Source organism: Bemisia tabaci, unplaced genomic scaffold (genome assembly GCF_918797505.1).
Source record: "Bemisia tabaci unplaced genomic scaffold, PGI_BMITA_v3".
NCBI lineage: Eukaryota > Metazoa > Arthropoda > Insecta > Hemiptera > Aleyrodidae > Bemisia > Bemisia tabaci.
Genome location: NW_027311747.1, coordinates 255,240 through 273,833, shown reverse-complemented (window position 1 = coordinate 273,833; position 18,594 = coordinate 255,240). Strand labels below are relative to the sequence as shown.

At 38.6% G+C, this 18,594-nt stretch overlaps 1 protein-coding gene across 1 annotated transcript; it reads right to left on the bottom strand.

Annotated features, from left to right (window-relative positions):
- Positions 1-2,868: 2,868 nt before the first annotated feature.
- LOC140225839 (zinc metalloproteinase nas-1-like) lies at positions 2,869-14,378 on the bottom strand. Its single transcript, XM_072305795.1, has 6 exons — positions 14,119-14,378; positions 12,376-12,546; positions 10,150-10,313; positions 8,787-8,928; positions 7,155-7,288; positions 2,869-3,223 (listed from the first exon to the last, which is right to left on the bottom strand). The coding sequence occupies exons 1-6, from the start codon at positions 14,282-14,284 to the stop codon at positions 2,996-2,998; spliced, it is 1,005 nt and encodes a 334-aa protein (XP_072161896.1). The 5' UTR covers positions 14,285-14,378; the 3' UTR covers positions 2,869-2,995.
- Between the last annotated feature and the right edge of the window lie 4,216 nt (positions 14,379-18,594).

Sequence of the window (18,594 nt, the reverse complement as noted above, 5' to 3'; positions counted from 1 at the left end):
TTCAAAGCCAAAAAATACAAAACTAAAAAAGAGAACTTCAAGACGCATGTTTCGTTATTCTCGTCGTGTGTTTAGTAACAATGTTCTGCAGCATGTAACGTTCCGATAGAATCATATTTAGAGTATTTATTTTGTGCTGATGAAAAATAAGATCTCACCTTTACTCTCATCATTCCAAAATGGGTCAGTAACGTCGGTTACAGAATCGTGTTTTGATGTTTGGTTTTTCAGGATCAGTTAAAAATAATGAGATCAGGCCAAACAGCAACTCTACGTTTCACACTAATCAAGACATCGCGTCTCGAAAAAGTAATTTAATGACGTCATCCACTGCGGTAGTGACACTCTTGGTTTTTTCCATTTTGCTTTCATTTGTCAGGGAGACACATGTTTTCACTGGCTATAGTCAACGTAGAACTCGGATGAAAGAAAGGTGGAGGAAACCAAGTATGTCACTACCGCGGTGGATGGCATCATAGACCAATTTTTTCAAAGCGCGATATCTCGCGGTTAATACTGAACTTAAAGAGTTGGTGTTTAGACAGATTTTATTATTTTTTAGCTGATCTATAAGAATCAAACATTAAAACACAATTGTGTGACGAGCGCAACTGACCCATTCTAAATCAAAATCACCATGCAATAATAGTGAATAGGACGGAATTAACGTGCTGAACTCTTGCATGCAACTATTACTGCCCTTGAGCGGTAAAATTGCCTAATCAGTTTATTGAAGGCGAACTCACCTAGTTTGGTCAGACCACTTGGCGGTAAGTCATCCTCACTACTTGATTCATCCTCAGGCGGAGGTTTTAGTAAATTAGCTAAATCCTGTATGTTGAAGGCATCCATTCCTTTGAAACTGTTTGCTTGAACGTTATCAAAGAGATGAAAAGTCAACGCGTTGTTGATTGGTTGTCATAACAACTCGTGGCTTGCATGCCCATAATGACGGCATCCGACCCGGCTCATTGGAAGCCTGGCTCTTACTGAGTAATACATTTTCTCATATTTCGTTCTCTCTCTTCCACTCCTTCTTCCTCCTTTTTCGTATCTATTTTGGTAACCTAATTAATTTACGAAAGGGTGCATACTTCCTCTTTATGCTCTCTAGAATAAGATCATAAAATTTTCTCATCAATCACAACTCTCTATGAAATATTTCAATACCAGGTTACAAATCGTAACGTAATAAACAGACGATATTTTTATCATTACACCACTATTTTATCCCAATTTTGTACTTGTATCTATTACATTGTATTACATTTAATTCATTACAAAATTTTGCGCGGACTTCGAAAGAAAATATTCTGTATTTAATGTGTACGTAGAATATAAGAGAGAGCTATACTTTGACAATACAGCAAAAAAATTTACAAGCAAATGGACCAAACTGGTCGTTTGCCTGCAGATACTATGTAGAACTACAGAGAAAAAAAATAACTCTCCTTGACACTGCTCATAGTGGATTTTAGGTTCCGCTTATTTTTCTTTTAATACTTACTGTAATTGGTAGCAATTATTTGGTGATGGTCGCCCGGTAAAATGCAGTATTGCTATTGGGACTAAACAATTTTTTACGACAAAAGTAACATCGCAACTGCAACTAGAATAGTAGATGGTACCTAGAATCTACTATGAGCACCGTGAGGGCAACGGTTCTTTTTCTCAAAGTGATGACCAAGATCGGGGAATCAACGGAATAAAATCAATGCGAAGGATGATTTATAGTACTACTATATGTATAAAAATTTTAATGAGAAAAATATATGACAGTGATACTGTGATGGATAAATTTACACATTCATATAAGTGAAAAATTGCTACAGAAACATGAGTATAATTATGTATATCCTCCAATAAAACAAACACAAGGCCTATGCTATGGAAGTACCCACCCACGCTAAAAACTCCTTCAATTCCTGCGAACGCAAAATGTGCTACGAAAAAGTGGAATCATCATCTGCGCGACGTTTTTGGACTGACTACAACAGAAAAGGACCAACACGTGCTCCTAATAAAAACAAGTTATGATTAATTCAGTAAGTTATGATTGTTGAAATAGTACATTACATTCTCTTGCTTTGAAATTAAAGCCCCGGAATGGTTTGTAGTATTTAAATTATGCACCTAAAATTAAGTTTTTACCCTTATTTATGGAGGAAAAAAACGTTACACCCCTTTTTCTGTCATAAGTTATAGCGTGACTAGATTCCTTTTGGTTGAATTCCATTAATTTGTTGGGCACACGAGCTCTTTGCTGCACATGAAAATATTTTTAAAATTTCCAAGTGCCAAGAGATCGCACTCAGAAAACAAAAACCGATTACAAATTCTCTAGAAAATTATTAAAATTATTTAAAATATTGAGCTGAAAGCGGGAAGTGCATGAATAACGCACGGTGTGTACTTTTTTATGTAGGCACCAACATATGCCTAAAATCAGCATTTAGTGTAGTAGCATTTGTGTAGCCATCGGGTCAGGTCAAAGAAAGCAGAGAGGGGTAATGATCTTGACCGGGTCCATAACTGAATTAGTTAGAACGAAAACACACCAACTCGAAAAAATGAAAATAATCAAGACGCACGCAAATTGCTCAGTAGTTGAAGAAGTTAGTGCAAGAAAGAGATTTTCGGTGCCGAAAGACAAGTACTGAGGGACACTTTAAAGGTCCAAGTTGGAACAGATGCGTTAACTTCACTTACCTTTATGAAAACTGACTCTCTTTGATGAGAATTGAGCATTTTTGAGTTACCGAGTTGGTTTGTTTTCGTTCTCACTGGTTCAATTACCAACGATCTTCGATTGGAAAATAAAGACTACAAAATCGAAAAAGAAAATAAACAGGAAAAAAACATAGACGTATTGTGAATTCTGATGTTTAAATCTCGACGCGAGAAACGGTTGGTTGGAAAGAAAAAGATACTATAAAACTCTAGCAGTCTTAAACTAAAGGGTACAATAGGACAGTCATTTTCAAACGTTGGAGATTCAAAGTACTTCCTCCGAATGGGGCTTCTTCTTCTTAGGTTTTTTCTTTTTTGGTTTTTTCGTAGGTTTCGGGCCGCCATTTCCACCTCCACTTCCGCCAGAACCGCCTCCGCCTCCACCTCCGCCTCCACCTCCGCCACTGTTGTCGTCACATCCATACATTTTCCTTATTTTCTTAATATCTCTGTCGCTTAAGCCTTCTCGTTGACCCATCTGGACACCCGGGGTCTATATCAGAAACATTCGAGAAAAAAAATTAAAAAATTATCTTGATACGTGAATGTGCAACTTTCAAAACCATTAAAAAACCTAATAGGTCTGTTGCGCGTATGAGATACAACCAAATAAATATACCTACACTTTCCGGATAAAAGCACACTATCAATAAAGACTGAAATCCACTCCTTAGCACGAAAAATGCATATCGACGATGTAAGTCGGCAATCACATAACTCGGTTTGCGACTTCGCAGACTTCCTGTCATACTTTATTTTATAGCTGGAAACCTACTCAACGGCAACTATTTAAACCTGCCGTGATTTTCCTTCTCCGTGCGAAGAAAATTCTGCAAAAACTTCAAGGAATGCTGTCACTTTGTTCTCCTCAAAAAAATATCATAGAGGCGGAGATTTTCAGACATCGCAAACAAGATATGTGATTGCGGACTTATTACGCCGTCGATATAGTTTGTAACACGCTTTCTCGAATTTCTCGTGTCTGCGAGCAGTTTTTCTCAAGGCCTAAATACACACGGCGATTAATCGCCGCGATTAAAAGACGAAAGCCAATGGAGAGCCTGGATTTCGATCCATTGACGTCGATATATCGAAATCCAGGCTCTCCATTGGCTTTCGTTTCAATCGCGGTGATTAATCGCCGTGTGTATTTAGGCCCTCAGTCACCGCCGACCAGGTTTGCACGGACAGAGGAGTAAAAAAACGAACCTGAGTAAACAAACCATTCCTCTAATTTTTCTACTCTATGACTATGAGTTCAATTGTTCTTAAGCGCGTGTATTCGTTTTTTCTTTATTTTAAAAAAGAAAGGCTTTGAATCAATTGAATTCCCTGGTAAAAATTGGCAATAGGAGCTGCGTTTCAAAATACCATAGGAGTTCTTACAGCCGACTGAAGAAGGCGATAGGAAATCTGGCTGTAGAAAGTGGAAAAAATCATAAGGCCGGGCTACACGAAGCGATAAAAAATTATAGATCCTATCGCCGGGCTTTACACTTTATCGCCTGGCTGTTGCTTTTTCGCCATCGGCTATAAAAAATTGTGTAGAAATTCGTGTGCTTTGTAAATCCTTTAGTTTGTACGGAATCACCTTAATATTTACAAAACGCACGTTATATTTTCCTTTAATACATATTTTTTTTCATCAATGAAAATGAGAATAATCCATACAGAGTGTGCAAACATTTCAAAGTCATGAGTTGAAAAACGCTGACTCCACGAGATTAAATATTAGAGCCTAACACAAAGCGAAGCGGCGGCGCACTGGCGCCTACAAACCTAACAGGGATACTTCACGCATTGCGCAATGCGTGAAGTATCCCTGTTAGGTTTGTAGGCGCCAATGCGCCTTTCTCGCTGGCTGCCCGCCCGCCGCGCCGCGCCGTAGCGTACTACGGCGCTATAGAAGCAACTATCTCACACCAGAGGTATTGCACAGTATCATACGACATTGAAGGCGCTCCAACATTTTAGGAATGGCAGGCATCCTTCAAAAGTAAGGAGCTTTCCTCGCAAAATAAATCAAGATACTACGGCCCAAAAAGAGACCGGTAGTCCGAAAACTCACTAAGTCCTAGCATCCGTAATTAGTAACGTTTAGCATACACTTTATCGCCAGGCTGTTGCTCAATCGCCATCGGCTATAAAAGGCTATAAGAAATTGTGATGCCGACTATAGAAGCTATTGGAAATCTTACAGCCGGCTGTAGGGCTATGGTATTTTGGAACACAGATTCTACTGCCAATTTTTACCAGGGTTCGTACAGAGGAGAGTTCATAACAGTTCGCGAGATTGTTTGTTTATTTAAGTTAGATCTCTCCGGGCAAACCTGACTGCCGGCCACCAGGAAAAACTGCTTGCATACGCGGTAAATTTGAAAAAGCGTGATACAAACGACGTAGATTGCGCGCTAAGGAGTGGATTCAGACTTTTTTGATGTAACCAACGTGATTACCAAGTGAATTTACCTTTGGAAAATATATTTTGTTGGCTGTATCTCTTGCGCGCAACAGACCCATTATATATGATCATCATTTTGATTGGATAATTTATACTACCTTTAGGTTTCAGCCAGTAACATGTTTTTCAACCACTCTCATTTTTTAACAGTATCAGCTTAGGATGATTCACCTAGTTTCATTAAAAACTTAATTTTACCATGTTAGTTGGATGAAGCATAGCCTCTGATTATTTTCATTATTTTTTTTAAAATTGTATAGTGCGAATTGTTTTCTACGACAGATTTTAAGAGAGAAGATGCGTCGGTTCAATGTTTGTATAATTGCTAGTGATTCGATTCCTAGACAGTTAGATAGGAGCTCTCCTACACAGCTATCATCATCAGGTTTGTCATGATTTAGATTCCAGACGTGTCATTCTAATCGTGCTACAAAAAACTGTTAATGCATACCAATCCAAGGGTTTTTGGTCGAAATGACGATATCGCGGTTGAGAGGAAATCCTGCGCCGAAAATCGCAACTACATGGAATGACATTGACATGCTAATGCTACCAGGCACGTTGATGCCTCGTGGTACAAGCGTGTTACGCCGATAATTTAAACGTCTCGTCATCAAAACAGGAATTGCGGTAAAACGGTTAAAATACGCACTACGAATGCGTCGCATACTATTAAAGGCCTTTTTCATGAATGTGTGGAAGAATTTTTCTTGAGAGGTTTACGCTGATAGTCGAAGGACGCTTAAAATTCTGATTCGCAAAAAATCAAAAAGCACGTAAAAAATTGTTGATCCCGAATTTTTACGTCTCATTTTCCGCCGAATTTCGAAAAATCACGACTATTGACAACTTAATGGGTCCGATGCACGCAAAGTACACGGAGAAAAAAACTTCGTGCGTGGGACCCGAAGTTTAGGTCATATGGATCTCTGAAGTTTTCGGATTGAGCATCTGAACACTTTAGACCTAGCTGTCGAGGTTCGGATCACACATCTGAAACTTCAGTTCTTACATCTGAAGTACTTCGGTTTTGAAAAACTTCGGTAAAGACTGAAGTTTCAGATGTATGATCCGAACCTTGACAGCTAGATCTGAAGTGTTTAGATGCTCAATGTGAAAACTTCAGAGATCCATATGACCTAAACTTCAGGTCCCACGCACGAGGTTTTTTTCTCCGTGTATTACGTACCATAGCTTTCCGTAGATGAAATCGCACGAAAGCCATATGATAAGCATATAAAGAGAGTCTAAATCGACTACTTAGCGTACAATCTGGGTAATTTTTAATACGGCATTTCCAAATTTCTTGGGTCGCAGGTAATTTTCCTTGGTAACAGGCAATCAGATTACGTTACCTTTCGAAGAAAGTATTACAAGCGGCGAAAGTATCTTAGACGCTATGTTATGCTGGACATCAAGATACTATTTCAATTTTGTCTCTGAAACTTTTGCATCTACTATTATGAAAATGTCAGGGATTGATCTTGATGGAAAAAAGTGGAAAACAAAGGAATGTAAAAGCAGCCCGAAACGGAAACGACAATGCGGAAACAAGGCTAAAATACAAAATACAAAGGCAGGACGTTTCGGTACCTCACGGCACCATTATCAACTGCTAAAATAGAATTAATAAGAAAAATGAAATTAAAATAAAAATCAGCAAACGGCGTTACATGGTGAAATTGGTATTGAAATGAGACGCAATTTATATTGAAATGAGTCTCATTTCAATACCAACTTCACCATGTAACGCCGTTTGCTGATTTTTATTTTAATTTCATTTTTATTTTAAATTCTATTTTAGCAGTTGATAATGGTGCCGTAAGGTACCGAAACGTCCTGCCTTTGTATTTTGTATTTTAGCCTTGTTTCCGCATTTTCCTGTGTTTTCGATTGACGGAAAAAATACTAGGTAAACTGTTCAAGGTGTTCAAGAGTGTCAAGTAAATGACTCGTGACTCACTCTAGACTGAATAGTTGGTTGTCCGTTCCGTGAAAAAGCGTTTGCCGAATAATGCATGACACTCTGGTAGTCGTAACCTACGCCAAGCGAGTCAACAGCCGATGTAGAGGCTTTATCGAAGTTGTTTTCTCGTCCTGAAAGTTAAAGCAAACATTAGGGGCACAAATGCCCTGAAATTAATAAGATTCCACTCAAACACGGGTTACTTAACTCGGCTCTGGACGTTAAATTCCGTGTTTGTAGCTGATTTCCTCAATTTATGTCATTTAGATGTTTTATTTCACACAAATTAGTTTCTATATCAATAATGCCACTATGCATGGGCTTATTGTGCGGCGCAAGAGGAATTTAACTAGAGCCGGAATTCTGCGAAGGAAAGAATGTTGAAAGAAGCCATGACTAGGGAATTGAGAATTTGCAGGTGTTTTAAATTTTGTGAATTTCATCTTTAAAATGATACTTCTAGGAAAACTGAGTAAGAGGATATCGTCGGTTTCTAAATTGAATAATTAGTGGAGAAAATATCACAAAATAACCTAATCTGCTAAAATACGTGTGTATACGTGGAAAATGCCGCCAGATGACGTCATCTCGCGGCACATTTCTTCATTTTTAAATCGATTTTTCTCCAATTTCCCATGCCAGACAAAAATTATGAAAAATACCGCGAACTCATTAGGTGCGCTCATTAGGTACTCTCAGATGGAGCAATAAAATTTTTGTGTGCAAATTCTCCATTATTAAAACAATGGAGAATTTACATGCAAATTTTGTATTGCTTCATTTGAAAGTGCTTAAATAAAAAGCTGATTTCACAGTGTTTTTCATATAATTTGTTTTTGATATGGGAAATACACTGGAAAAAACACACATTGGATCTAGAGTCTAGACTCTTGAAAACATTGACAAGAAAAAATACTCTTGATTCAAATCAGATTTAAGCTTAAATCAAAGGAAATCCGCTCAAATTAAGAGACTTGGTCCATAATTTAACCAAAAATCCGATTGATTCAAGAGTATTTTTTCTTGTCGATGTTTTTAAGAGTCCGGACTCTAGATCCAATGTGTTTTTTTTTCCAGTGAGTATAAAAATAGATTTAAAAGTATGAGAAACTACACCGCATAGTGACGTCATCTGGCGACACCACCCAGTTAAATACACGTATTTTAGCAGATTATATAATTTTGTCACATCTTCTCCAATAATTGTTCAATCTATGAACCAAGGGTATCCTCGCGTTCAGTTCACTCAGTAGTTTCCACTTAAACACGAAATTCATCAAATTTCAAACAAATCGACGGTGAAAGTCGGCAATCACATAACTCGGTTTGCGACGTCGCAGACTTCCTGTCATACTTTATTTTTTAAACGGAAAACTACTCAAAGGCAATTCTTTAAAACTTCCGTGATTTTTCTTCTCTGTGCGAAGAAAATTCTGCATAAATTTCAAGTAATGATGCCAATTTGTTCTCTTTTAAAAAAATAACATAGAGGCGGCGATTTTCAGACACCGCAAACGAGTTATGTGATTGCCGACTTGCACCGTCGAAATGCAAATTCTCTATTGGTGTATATTCAGTTCATCCAAAATTTTCTACTGATAACCATCACTCGAACAGACTTTGTCGTACCTGTTTCGATGTTCTCGTATCTTATGAGGACGAATTTGTCTCTTTCAGGCCTGTTTTGCTCATGCATGAACCCTGCCGCATGCATCATCTCATGCATGACTGTGCCTCGAGTTGTAAGGCATCCAGGGCTCTGCAAGTTGACCTGCAAATATCACATTGAGTCACCAATTACCTTTGAAAGGGGAAACGATTAATTAAAAAATATGAAAGAACTAAATATAAAAATTATAATGTATCATGCACTTCAGTCAAATATCGCTTAAGAGTAAAACTTGACCAAGTTATGACCTACAATGATTGCAATGTGTGGTTGCAGCATACGCGGATATGTCCATGTAGAAGCAAAACCTCATTTGGACCGCATTTTACAATTTGGAACTATAAATTCTCGTTCTTCTGGAAAAACATTTGTGATCATAGGGAAACGAGCGGCACATACGTTGTTTTTAAACCGGGTTAGAATTTATAGTTCCAAATTGCAAAATGTAGTCCATTTGTTTGGCGCTATTTTCAGACATTCGTTCGTTAAATTTTTAGGAATTCTCTAGCCAAAGTTTGAAATGCGCCGGTTATCATAAGTACAACAGCTTACTTTAATAAATGGACGTACCAACGATTAAAGGAAGCAGAAAAGGGTGGGAAAGAAGGAGTGTGCTCGTTAGTTGAGGGCCGTAAGAATGAATGTGAATTGTAAAGCGCCAGTGACGTCAGCGGCAACGACGGGGATGCCCACGGACGAGTCGTTTTAACTCATGAGACAGTTACAGAACACCCTTGTCACATGCCCAAGGCTCATGAGTTAGCATAATTTGGCGGTCGGTTCTTTTTAATTTAATGTAAATACCCATCTTTTACATTTTTTCAAAAGCAGTCACGCCCACTTTTACATTGTTTTTTATGCAGCTTTCTAGAGCACACCCCATCTTCCCCTCCCGTCTCTAGGATTTTTCACCATTAATACGCCAAAGTGATCTAGTGATCAGACATAGCGACGGCGTAAGTCCGCAATCACAAATCTCGTTTACAGTGTCTTCCGCTTCTATGTTATTTTTTTAAAGGAGGACAAATTGATATCATTCCTTGAAGTTTATGCAGAATTTTCTTCAAACGAAAGAGGATTTTTCAATTTCATTCTTCTTGAGAAAAACAACCTCGGCAGTTTTCCGTTGAGTATTTTTCGGTTCAAAAAATAACGTATGACGAGAAGTCTGTGACGTCGAAAGCCGAGTTATGTGATTGCCGACTTACACCGTCGATAGGTTCTATAAACTTTTCACGAAGTGTTATTCTCATTCAAAATCACTTCACATATTTTAGTTGATAATTCTCTCCACAAAGATTTCAGTCAATAAAACGCCAGTACCTCTTGCCGTCCTCCAATTCGACCGACAGATGACCAGCACCCGGTGTTTCCATTAGTGAAATAAACATAATCAGTGTCATAGCTCGAGCGGGGCACCCATTTTAAACAGGTCAGCCGCTCATAATCAGACATTGCACTCTGTATCATAGCTCTGTCAGTCTGTCCTGTAGAAAACAGATTTTAAAATTGTTCTGTTACATATTTACCTTGCCACCTAATTTTACGCGCAATGGATAGCTAAAAAGCAATGCATCCGAGCTTATAACTTGCGTAAAAATCATTTCGGCAAACACTAAAAAGATCTTTAAAGTACGCGTAAATAATTCAGAGCCGGATTTACCTACTTGCCGCCCAGGGGCCGCCTGTATTTTTCCACCCCCTTCTCATTCGTTTTCAAACATCAATAGATCGTTTTCGATAGCTGTTCGATGTATCGTTCGGCTCAAAACAATAGAACAAAACCTCAAAAAAAACTTTAGGATTTATTTTGGAAAAATTGAAAATGAGAAAATTCCTAACAATTTCACTTTTCATTGCCATTTAGAAAATAAAACTTGAGAAAATAAAAATTCGATCACAAAAGACCCGTTACCTCAGATTTCTAAATTTACTTTTGAGGCTGTGTTCACATATTGAACCAATTGATATCAATATAATCTCACCTGTTTAATCCATCGAATACGATCTACAAAAACCATCGAGTGAACGTGCCAGCGGAGAAGGGGTGTATGAGACGCGTTTACTCGTGCTGGGCACATTTTTGTGAAAGCCCTGTCAGCACTAACAAAAGTTCACGGAACTTCGCGCAAAAGTTAAGTTCCGTAAAGCCATCCCTGTTTTGACAAGGCCTACCATTTATGAAAAACAAACGAGAAAATTATGGAAGAACAAACATAAATGTGGTTAATAATTTTGACATCCGCCGCCGCGCCGACCGCACTGTGTTTGGTGCAATGCGTGAAGTATTCATGCAGTATTGTAGGCGCTATGCTTTTCAAGCCTACTGCTGCTGACCGCAGTGTGTTGGACGCAATACGTGAAGTATTCATGCAGTCTTGTAGGCGCTATGCGTTTCATGCCGACCGCCGCGCCAAGGGCTTCTCCTTTTCATATCAGTCCTCGTCATCATTGATCTCTGCACCGCTTCGCCCCAGATCAAAGTGCGTGTTCGGTTTCTCTCTTAACTTGACTAATTAAAGGTGCTGTCTCTTGTATCGCCGAAAGACGACATGATCAGGAATTACCATACTATTACGCTCAGAAAATGAGAGCTTTTGTCGCCTTTTCTCGATTGTAATTCATTTTCTGAATCAGATTTTTTTCTTCTTTTTTTTGATACTTACATTCAAAAAGATTGCAAAAGCCGGCCCCTACATTTAGCCGCCATGGGCCGCGGCCCACGTGGCCACCCCCTTAATCTGGCCCTGAAATAGTTTTCTTGCGGCAACTTATTTTGTTTCGTTTTTTCTGCGGCACTTCGCTGCCGTCGGGTGCAACATCTTTACCGCAAAAACTGCAAAATCGTGTCTCTCGTTTGCGGCGTTTAAAAATCTTCGCGCCCATTTTATTTTATCAGAGAGGAACAAACCCACATATTTGCTTGACATGTTAACAAAAAAACTGTCACATAGAGAAAAAAATCAGAAGAGTTTTCTGGGAACCACGTTGATTCTTTTCCTTTTTGAAAAAGAAAATAAGACAAGAAGTCGGCAGCGTCGCAAAACGAGGAACGCATTTTTGCAGTTTTGCTATTAACAAGTTATGAAAAAACAAAGTATACATCAGCGTACGTTCTTAGACGGAACCAGGGGGAGGGGGTAAAGGGGGCGTACGCACTCCTTCGCTTGTATGAAAAAAAGAGGGAGAAAAATGGAACAGAGGAACGGAAGAGAGAGAGGAGGAACGCTTAGATTTGGTAATTATTCATGAAAAAGTGACTCGAACTGCATTATGGATGCTCCAAAATTTCGAAAATTTGTTGGGAGGAGCCCGCCCCCCGCCCCCGCCTCTTACGTTCCCCCCTTTCAAAGTATCTGGATCCGCCTATGCGTATAATGGTAAGCTATTACCTTTGCTACCTGATCCTCACCATGAATTTATTTATTGAACTCTACTCGAGACAAAATATGAATTTTCAGAAGAAAAGCAGGTTGTTAATGTTTGACGATAAAATATAGGGAGCGTTACTTTTGTTTTACTTACTAAAACACTTGCTGATGTACTCACTGAAATAAGGGTTGATTTCGTAAGGGATTACTCCATTAGGCCATCGTGACGTCACTGCGCGGAGTCCATTCCGGCCATCTTGGCGAGGATGAAGGATATCGCCCTCAGCGTAGGTTCCCACTTCCTCAGGGTTAACTCTACTCGAAGCATCCCACTGTTGTAGACGTTCACCTGTAAGCTCCGAGAAGTTTTAATCAATTTCTTTTTAAAGATTGACATTTGATTTTACCTAATTGGACTGAGTTAAGCAGAAAGGAACCAACCCACATTTTGGAAAAAAATTGAGTTATGAGTGGTTTTGAACTCAACCACTGCTCTACTATCTATCGCCAAAAATTCAAAGTTTTTGTTGGAGCAAATTTTGCAGAAATTGAACTTGAAGTTTATCTTTTACATTGAGTCTTATGCAGGACCCAAACTTTAAACCTCTTTTTCTCGGTTCGATCCCGATGTGGCTTGGTCCTTTCTGTTTAACTCCGTCCAATTAGTTTCTTATGGAGAGCATGTATGTAGTCTGGGTGTAGTGTGTGTATGGGCTATAAATGGTAAAGTTAAAAAAGAAAATTAGACGATTGTCAATTTGTAAAGTTATTATATTTGTAAACAAAAGATAATTTACACCTATTTTGGTGGTCGTATCATAAGTTGGGAAAAAAAAAAGATTGACAATAAATGGCACATCGCTATTCAATATTTGTTGAATTTCAAGATCATTGTACATTATTATTGAAAATGAATGTTTGTGGACACACCTGTGAAAGTTTCGATCAATGAAAAAATATCAGCAGCCTCTGGATGGCTAAACAACCAGGCCACTTACTTCCGATCTTGTAAATCTTTCTGTATCATTTCCCTTTTCAGAGAAGGCTTAATCAATGTTTTCATACAAAGTTTTGTTTGATTTTTCTTCGTTTTCTCCAGAATATTCTCCCAGACTTTTGCAGAGAAATGTCGAGTGTGATTATTTTCCCCAAAAATATTTTTTTTTTCCTTTACGAGGAATGCATAGTACGTGCGGTAATTAGCAGTCACTGCAAACGAGATCTGTGATATGGTATATTACCATCGATACGAAGGGTGATTCAAAAATTCCATAACACCTCGATAATTGTATAACTAAAATTGAGTTATCGAGCTTACATTTTGAAAAATTTTGTACGTCACAAGGAGCAGCTTCACTTTCAGGCCTCGAAATCTCAAGAAAGCCTTCTGGAAGGGGACATGAATCCCAACTAGCTTTTAAGCACTTCTAAAAATAAGACAAACGTAACCAACACAATACAGAAATAGAGCAAAGCGAAGGACGCGCGTTGATTCCGGCGCAAAGATACAACTATTCGTACTTAAGGGACGTCAGTGTTGCATTTGAAAAGTTGAAGGCGCGATAGAGAGAGGCGTGAACTCGCAATGCCCCACTTTTTGCTGCAATAAGGTGTCGCTCGTATTCGGAAGAAAAGTTAAAAAACGAGGCTCTACCACGTCTCTCTTACCCTCGGCGGACAATGAGTGGACACTTAATTTCATTCAATTTGATTTCCAATTCCTTTTTAATGATATATTTGTAGATGTATCTCTAAAGCTCGTATGCACCGGCCGCATATAATCAGAGCTGCACTTGTTTCCAGCAAGGCTCGGGTCAATTAGACCCGGCTTGGGCATCTAAAGGTTGAATTAATGTTTAACACACCAGAGAACACAATAATGTTTCTTGATGAATGTGCTCATAAAACGTCCCAGACTTACCTGCTTTTTTATCCGGCTCCCGGAAGAGTCTGTCGCCGAATTTGTAAAGCTCTGTGAGAATATCATCGTCCAGCTGCTCATCGTCGAATTCTTCGTCCATTTCAGACACAGTATTGCCCACCAAGAGTATGGCTGAGAGCACCATGTGCTGTAACAATAACTTCATCTTGTTCGTCTTCGCAGGTACTTGTCCTTGTGGTCTTGAGTTAAACGGAGCACTTTCAACTTTTAGGAGTTTTAATTTTCACTTGAACCTGCACACTTCAATATACTCATCCTATCAAGGTTCTTATAGGAATAATAAGTAAATAAATCTAAGCACGACTTTTATACCCAATCGGTCCGTTAATATCCTAAATCCTGATTTTGCCTTTCCTCAAAATCAGAACTTTTGACAGGATCCAGCATTTCCCCGATCGTATGAAGTTCACACGCCTTAAACTAAGCTACATCAAATTATTCTTCATCTGCAATATTTGTCCTCTTTTATTTTTGGTTTACCCTCTTACGTTCACGACATTTTGTAATGCGCGCTTTAAAAAGCAGCAAGCCTTTGCTGGCGAATTGATTTTCTGCAGTTGGCTGAAAACTCAATATTTTCTTAAAGATAAATAGTGCCTGAAAAAATTAATGCATTAAAATTTAAAATCACAAAATTAAACATTAATTAATGAACTGACGATAACGTTTTTGGAGAGATAATGAAAACACCGTGCAGAAATCGTTCACAATAATTCACTGCTCCTTTTAATGTAGTAATGGCACACTTTGAAATCCGTCAAACGGTTTCTGGAAGCTCTCGAAGAAAGACCAATTTCAAGGAGCGAAAGAGTTCTCGATTCGCTCTCAAAAAGTTGTAAGAAGAACTGTCCACCGTTTTTAGCGCCGTGTCTCTGATTGGTGTGAATAATTGGTATAAATTAATAGTGTAACGGTTGTTTTAAACCCATTTAGTGGACAGTAGTTAGCTTATCTTCAGACATTGTGTACGTCGCGTTTGCTGTTAGATTGCGCGCGAACTGTACAGCGCTTTTATCGTGGGAATAGCCAAAATTGGTGTGAGGTACACATTCATCGTTGTCACATTTTCAATAAAATACCGCCGTCAAGTGTCTCATAAACTAAGGGGTCCGCCCCTTGACCACTTCGTTGTCCAAGCTCCAAGAACGCTTCGCTCCTTACGGACTGAAAAAAAAAAAATCTCGGTGTATTTACTAAGAAAAGGGTAAAATTACTAAGAATTCAGGGTTCTATTTGATCCCAGTTGTTTCATAGTAAAAAAACTATTTATGGAATTGGTAATTTTGCCGAGAAATCTCGGTAAAATTATTGACTTTCTCGGTAATTTTACTGGACCCCGGTAAAAAACGCCAATATTTTTTATCGACTGTGGTAGAATTACCGAGATAAAATGGCAAAGTTACCGGGAATTGATTACCAATAAAAGTGGTATTCTTACCTGAAAAAAACAGTAAAAATACCGGTTTTTAGGTAAGGTAAGGAATTTTTTTCAGTGCGGACATCATGCGTTTCGCGTTACTTATACGATTTTTATATTCTATACATGGCTGTAGGTTCCACGTATGGAATATAAGCCAATAAACCAACAGAGGAAGAAGAAGATTTTTATAGTATCGATTAAGGTGTGCGTCACTAAAATAACGCAAAGTTTAGCCATTACTCATATTTAATAGAGCCAAGTATCCCAGCTGCTACAGAAGGGAATTTTGTACTGGGTAAATACCTGTTTCCGATCCTACTTTATCATTACTATAAGCTTTTTGACCTCCTATTTTGGTTGCCCATCTATCATAGAAAAAACCAGGCATAGACTAAAGTAATATAACGCGGAAATGAATGTTTTACAAAGACAACAGTGTGCACTCTTTTGAACGGTCATAAAATTCTTCTCGTGATTTATGAGGGAGTTATTTGAATAAGTCGTAAAATCCGTCCTGATTGCATATATAGGTTAGAGAATGAATCCTTAATTCCTGCGACTGATACAATTTTACGGACACTGATATTCGCTTCAAACCACAGTGTGCGCAAAATTCTTCTGTGCAGAAGTTTTTGTGCTCTTATACATTTTCAGATAGATTCGAACACACTTGCAGAAGTGAACACGGAAAAAAAAGTGTCAGGGATTAACCCCCAAAATTGTTCTACTACCCTTTGTTAGATGATATGGACATTTCCAATTAATTTTGGTAGCACCGCAAGTGAAATTGGGGTAGTACCGCAACATTTGGGTTGGTAACCTAATTTATCGGGATACTCCCACAATTAATTGGGATACTACCGCAATTAATCGAGGTATTACCACAATTAATTGGGAATGTCCGTATCATCCAACAGTTGGAACTTAACCCCTACCTCTTTTTCTCCGTGGAACAGTTGTTTTTCTACTTTAGAATCCAGTTATTGCCGTATTTTGACTTATTGGATCATTCTAGATTAGAAGTAGCTTACAAATATTGTACACATTCATCTTGAAACGAGTGTGCAAAAATAGATGCATTCCAGAATGAAATCGTGCATTATGGGGTCAGGAGCGTACATCCTCTTGCCCCTAGTAGACACAAGTTCGACGCCTCATCTAACATCTGAGGTAACTCAGTCCTCAAAGGCGCGATTTCGTTATTGACATTAAAGGTTATATATATTTTTCCATTTCCTATATGTGTGTATCCGAGAGGGTTTCCGATGATACACCTAAAAACTGCCAGAACGGCTCAAATTAATGGACTAAGCATTTAAGCTTCCAGGAGAGACGAGTGGGAAAGAAGGTGTATACTTTTTAGTTGAGTGCCGGCCGTGAAAATGAATGGGAATTGTAAAGCACCAGTGACGTCAGCGTCGACGTTCAGGACCGGGGTCGCCGCAAAGTGGGTCGAGTCAATAGGAGAGGTCGGACAAAATTTGGAAACTTCAAAAGCTTATAAGTCCGTTTACACACATCTTTGAGGTTCTAAAAGTGAATCCATTGGTTTCTGCGTAAAATTTTCTACCATAAACACCCCTTGAAATTGAAAATGTGACGAAATAAATATCAAAATTTGCAGTTTTAGTCAACAATTTCACTTTCGACCACTCTAATTGACTCGATTCACTGTACGCCGGTCGGGAATCATTAACTCATGAGCCCTGACCCTCGTTACGGTTGAATTTTTCAAACTTGTCGATTTTTTTGAGCCCACGAACTTACAAGCATCCATAATTAACGCTGTCAGGTCTGGAGCATCGCACTTACTTGATGGTGGTAAAATGTTGTATCCTACAAAAATCCTCTTCATACACGGTGGGTGACGTCGATAATTAGTGGAAAATTTCACTGAACTCATCTTCCATTTTCCTAGAAACACGTATCAGACTTGCTTTTTTCCAACGCTGCCAAAAGCAGAAACTGTGCCATGAAATCGGCAAATGCGAGGAAAAATGGGATTTCCTTATAGAAGAAATGGAAAAGAGAGACGAAAGCACACTGATTACTTTGTGCTCCCCTATTATTTCCAACGAAGTATTAAAAAAAAAATAAATTCGTCACTCAGCTCGCCATTTTGGCGAGTGCCACGTAATCTGGAGCCGGCCTTAAAAAGAGAAACCAACTAGAGAAAAATTCATAAATAGGACCATATTACAACATTCTCTCGAGGTCAGTTCAGCCGTTCTTCATAATTTATCGAACTCTCGGAATTTCTCGCGATTTCCACTGACACGCACGCTTTCATCAACTCTGATCACGGAAGAACCACTGGGAAAGTAAATGGATTCTGAAAAAAGTTGAGTGCTTCGAAGAAGGTTTGTATGAAATAATGACTTTTCTCATCATATCTGCCACCGCACATCCTGTGAATCGGACATTTAAGGCAACTATAATATATGTTGAAAGGGAGAGGGGAACTCAGCCAACCAGGAAATTGAGTTATAATTAAAAGTAATAAAAAAAAATCGCGATTGATCACGCAGGAATTTCAAGAAATATAATTGATTTTTGAAATGTGGCAACAACTGAACTTTGTAAAAAAAGTTGAAAAAGAGTACGGTATTTGCTGCAGTTCATTTTAGAAAACGCACTCAATGCCTTCACAGTTGCTCACGTTTGAACATTGAAAATCGAGATAAATGTTTTCAGTCGTAAAAGATGTGTCCCACGCATCAGTCATCATCAGTTTCCATCAATTATCGTCTCGGTCCGATTTGTTTGAATACTTTGTGGAGTTGTCATGTTAGCGACGGGGAGCTTTAATTGTATCATGTGTTTGCTCCTTTCGCTGTCACACGTCTCAGAAGTTCACTCGGTAAGCTTAGAAACCATCGATTGTCAACTTCATATGAAGACCTGCAGAGTAAGGGAAACAACTTGACTCCAACTGATACTGTTTCCACTTTGTCCATAATGTTATCTTACAAAAATCTGGTAGCTTAAAAAACTACTTTGTGAAAGAGAGATTTGAGCATAACGTACATTAGTAA

Excerpts from the sequence above, each read along its gene's own strand:
- LOC140225839 (XM_072305795.1), bottom strand. The coding sequence starts at position 14,284 with ATGAAGTTATTGTTACAGCACATGGTGCTCTCAGCCATACTCTTGGTG. Across the intron at positions 12,547-14,118 it reads GGAGCCGGATAAAAAAGCAG|GTGAACGTCTACAACAGTGG; the intron begins GTAAGTCTGGGA and ends CGGAGCTTACAG. Across the intron at positions 10,314-12,375 it reads CGAAATCAACCCTTATTTCA|GACAGACTGACAGAGCTATG; the intron begins GTGAGTACATCA and ends TGTTTTCTACAG.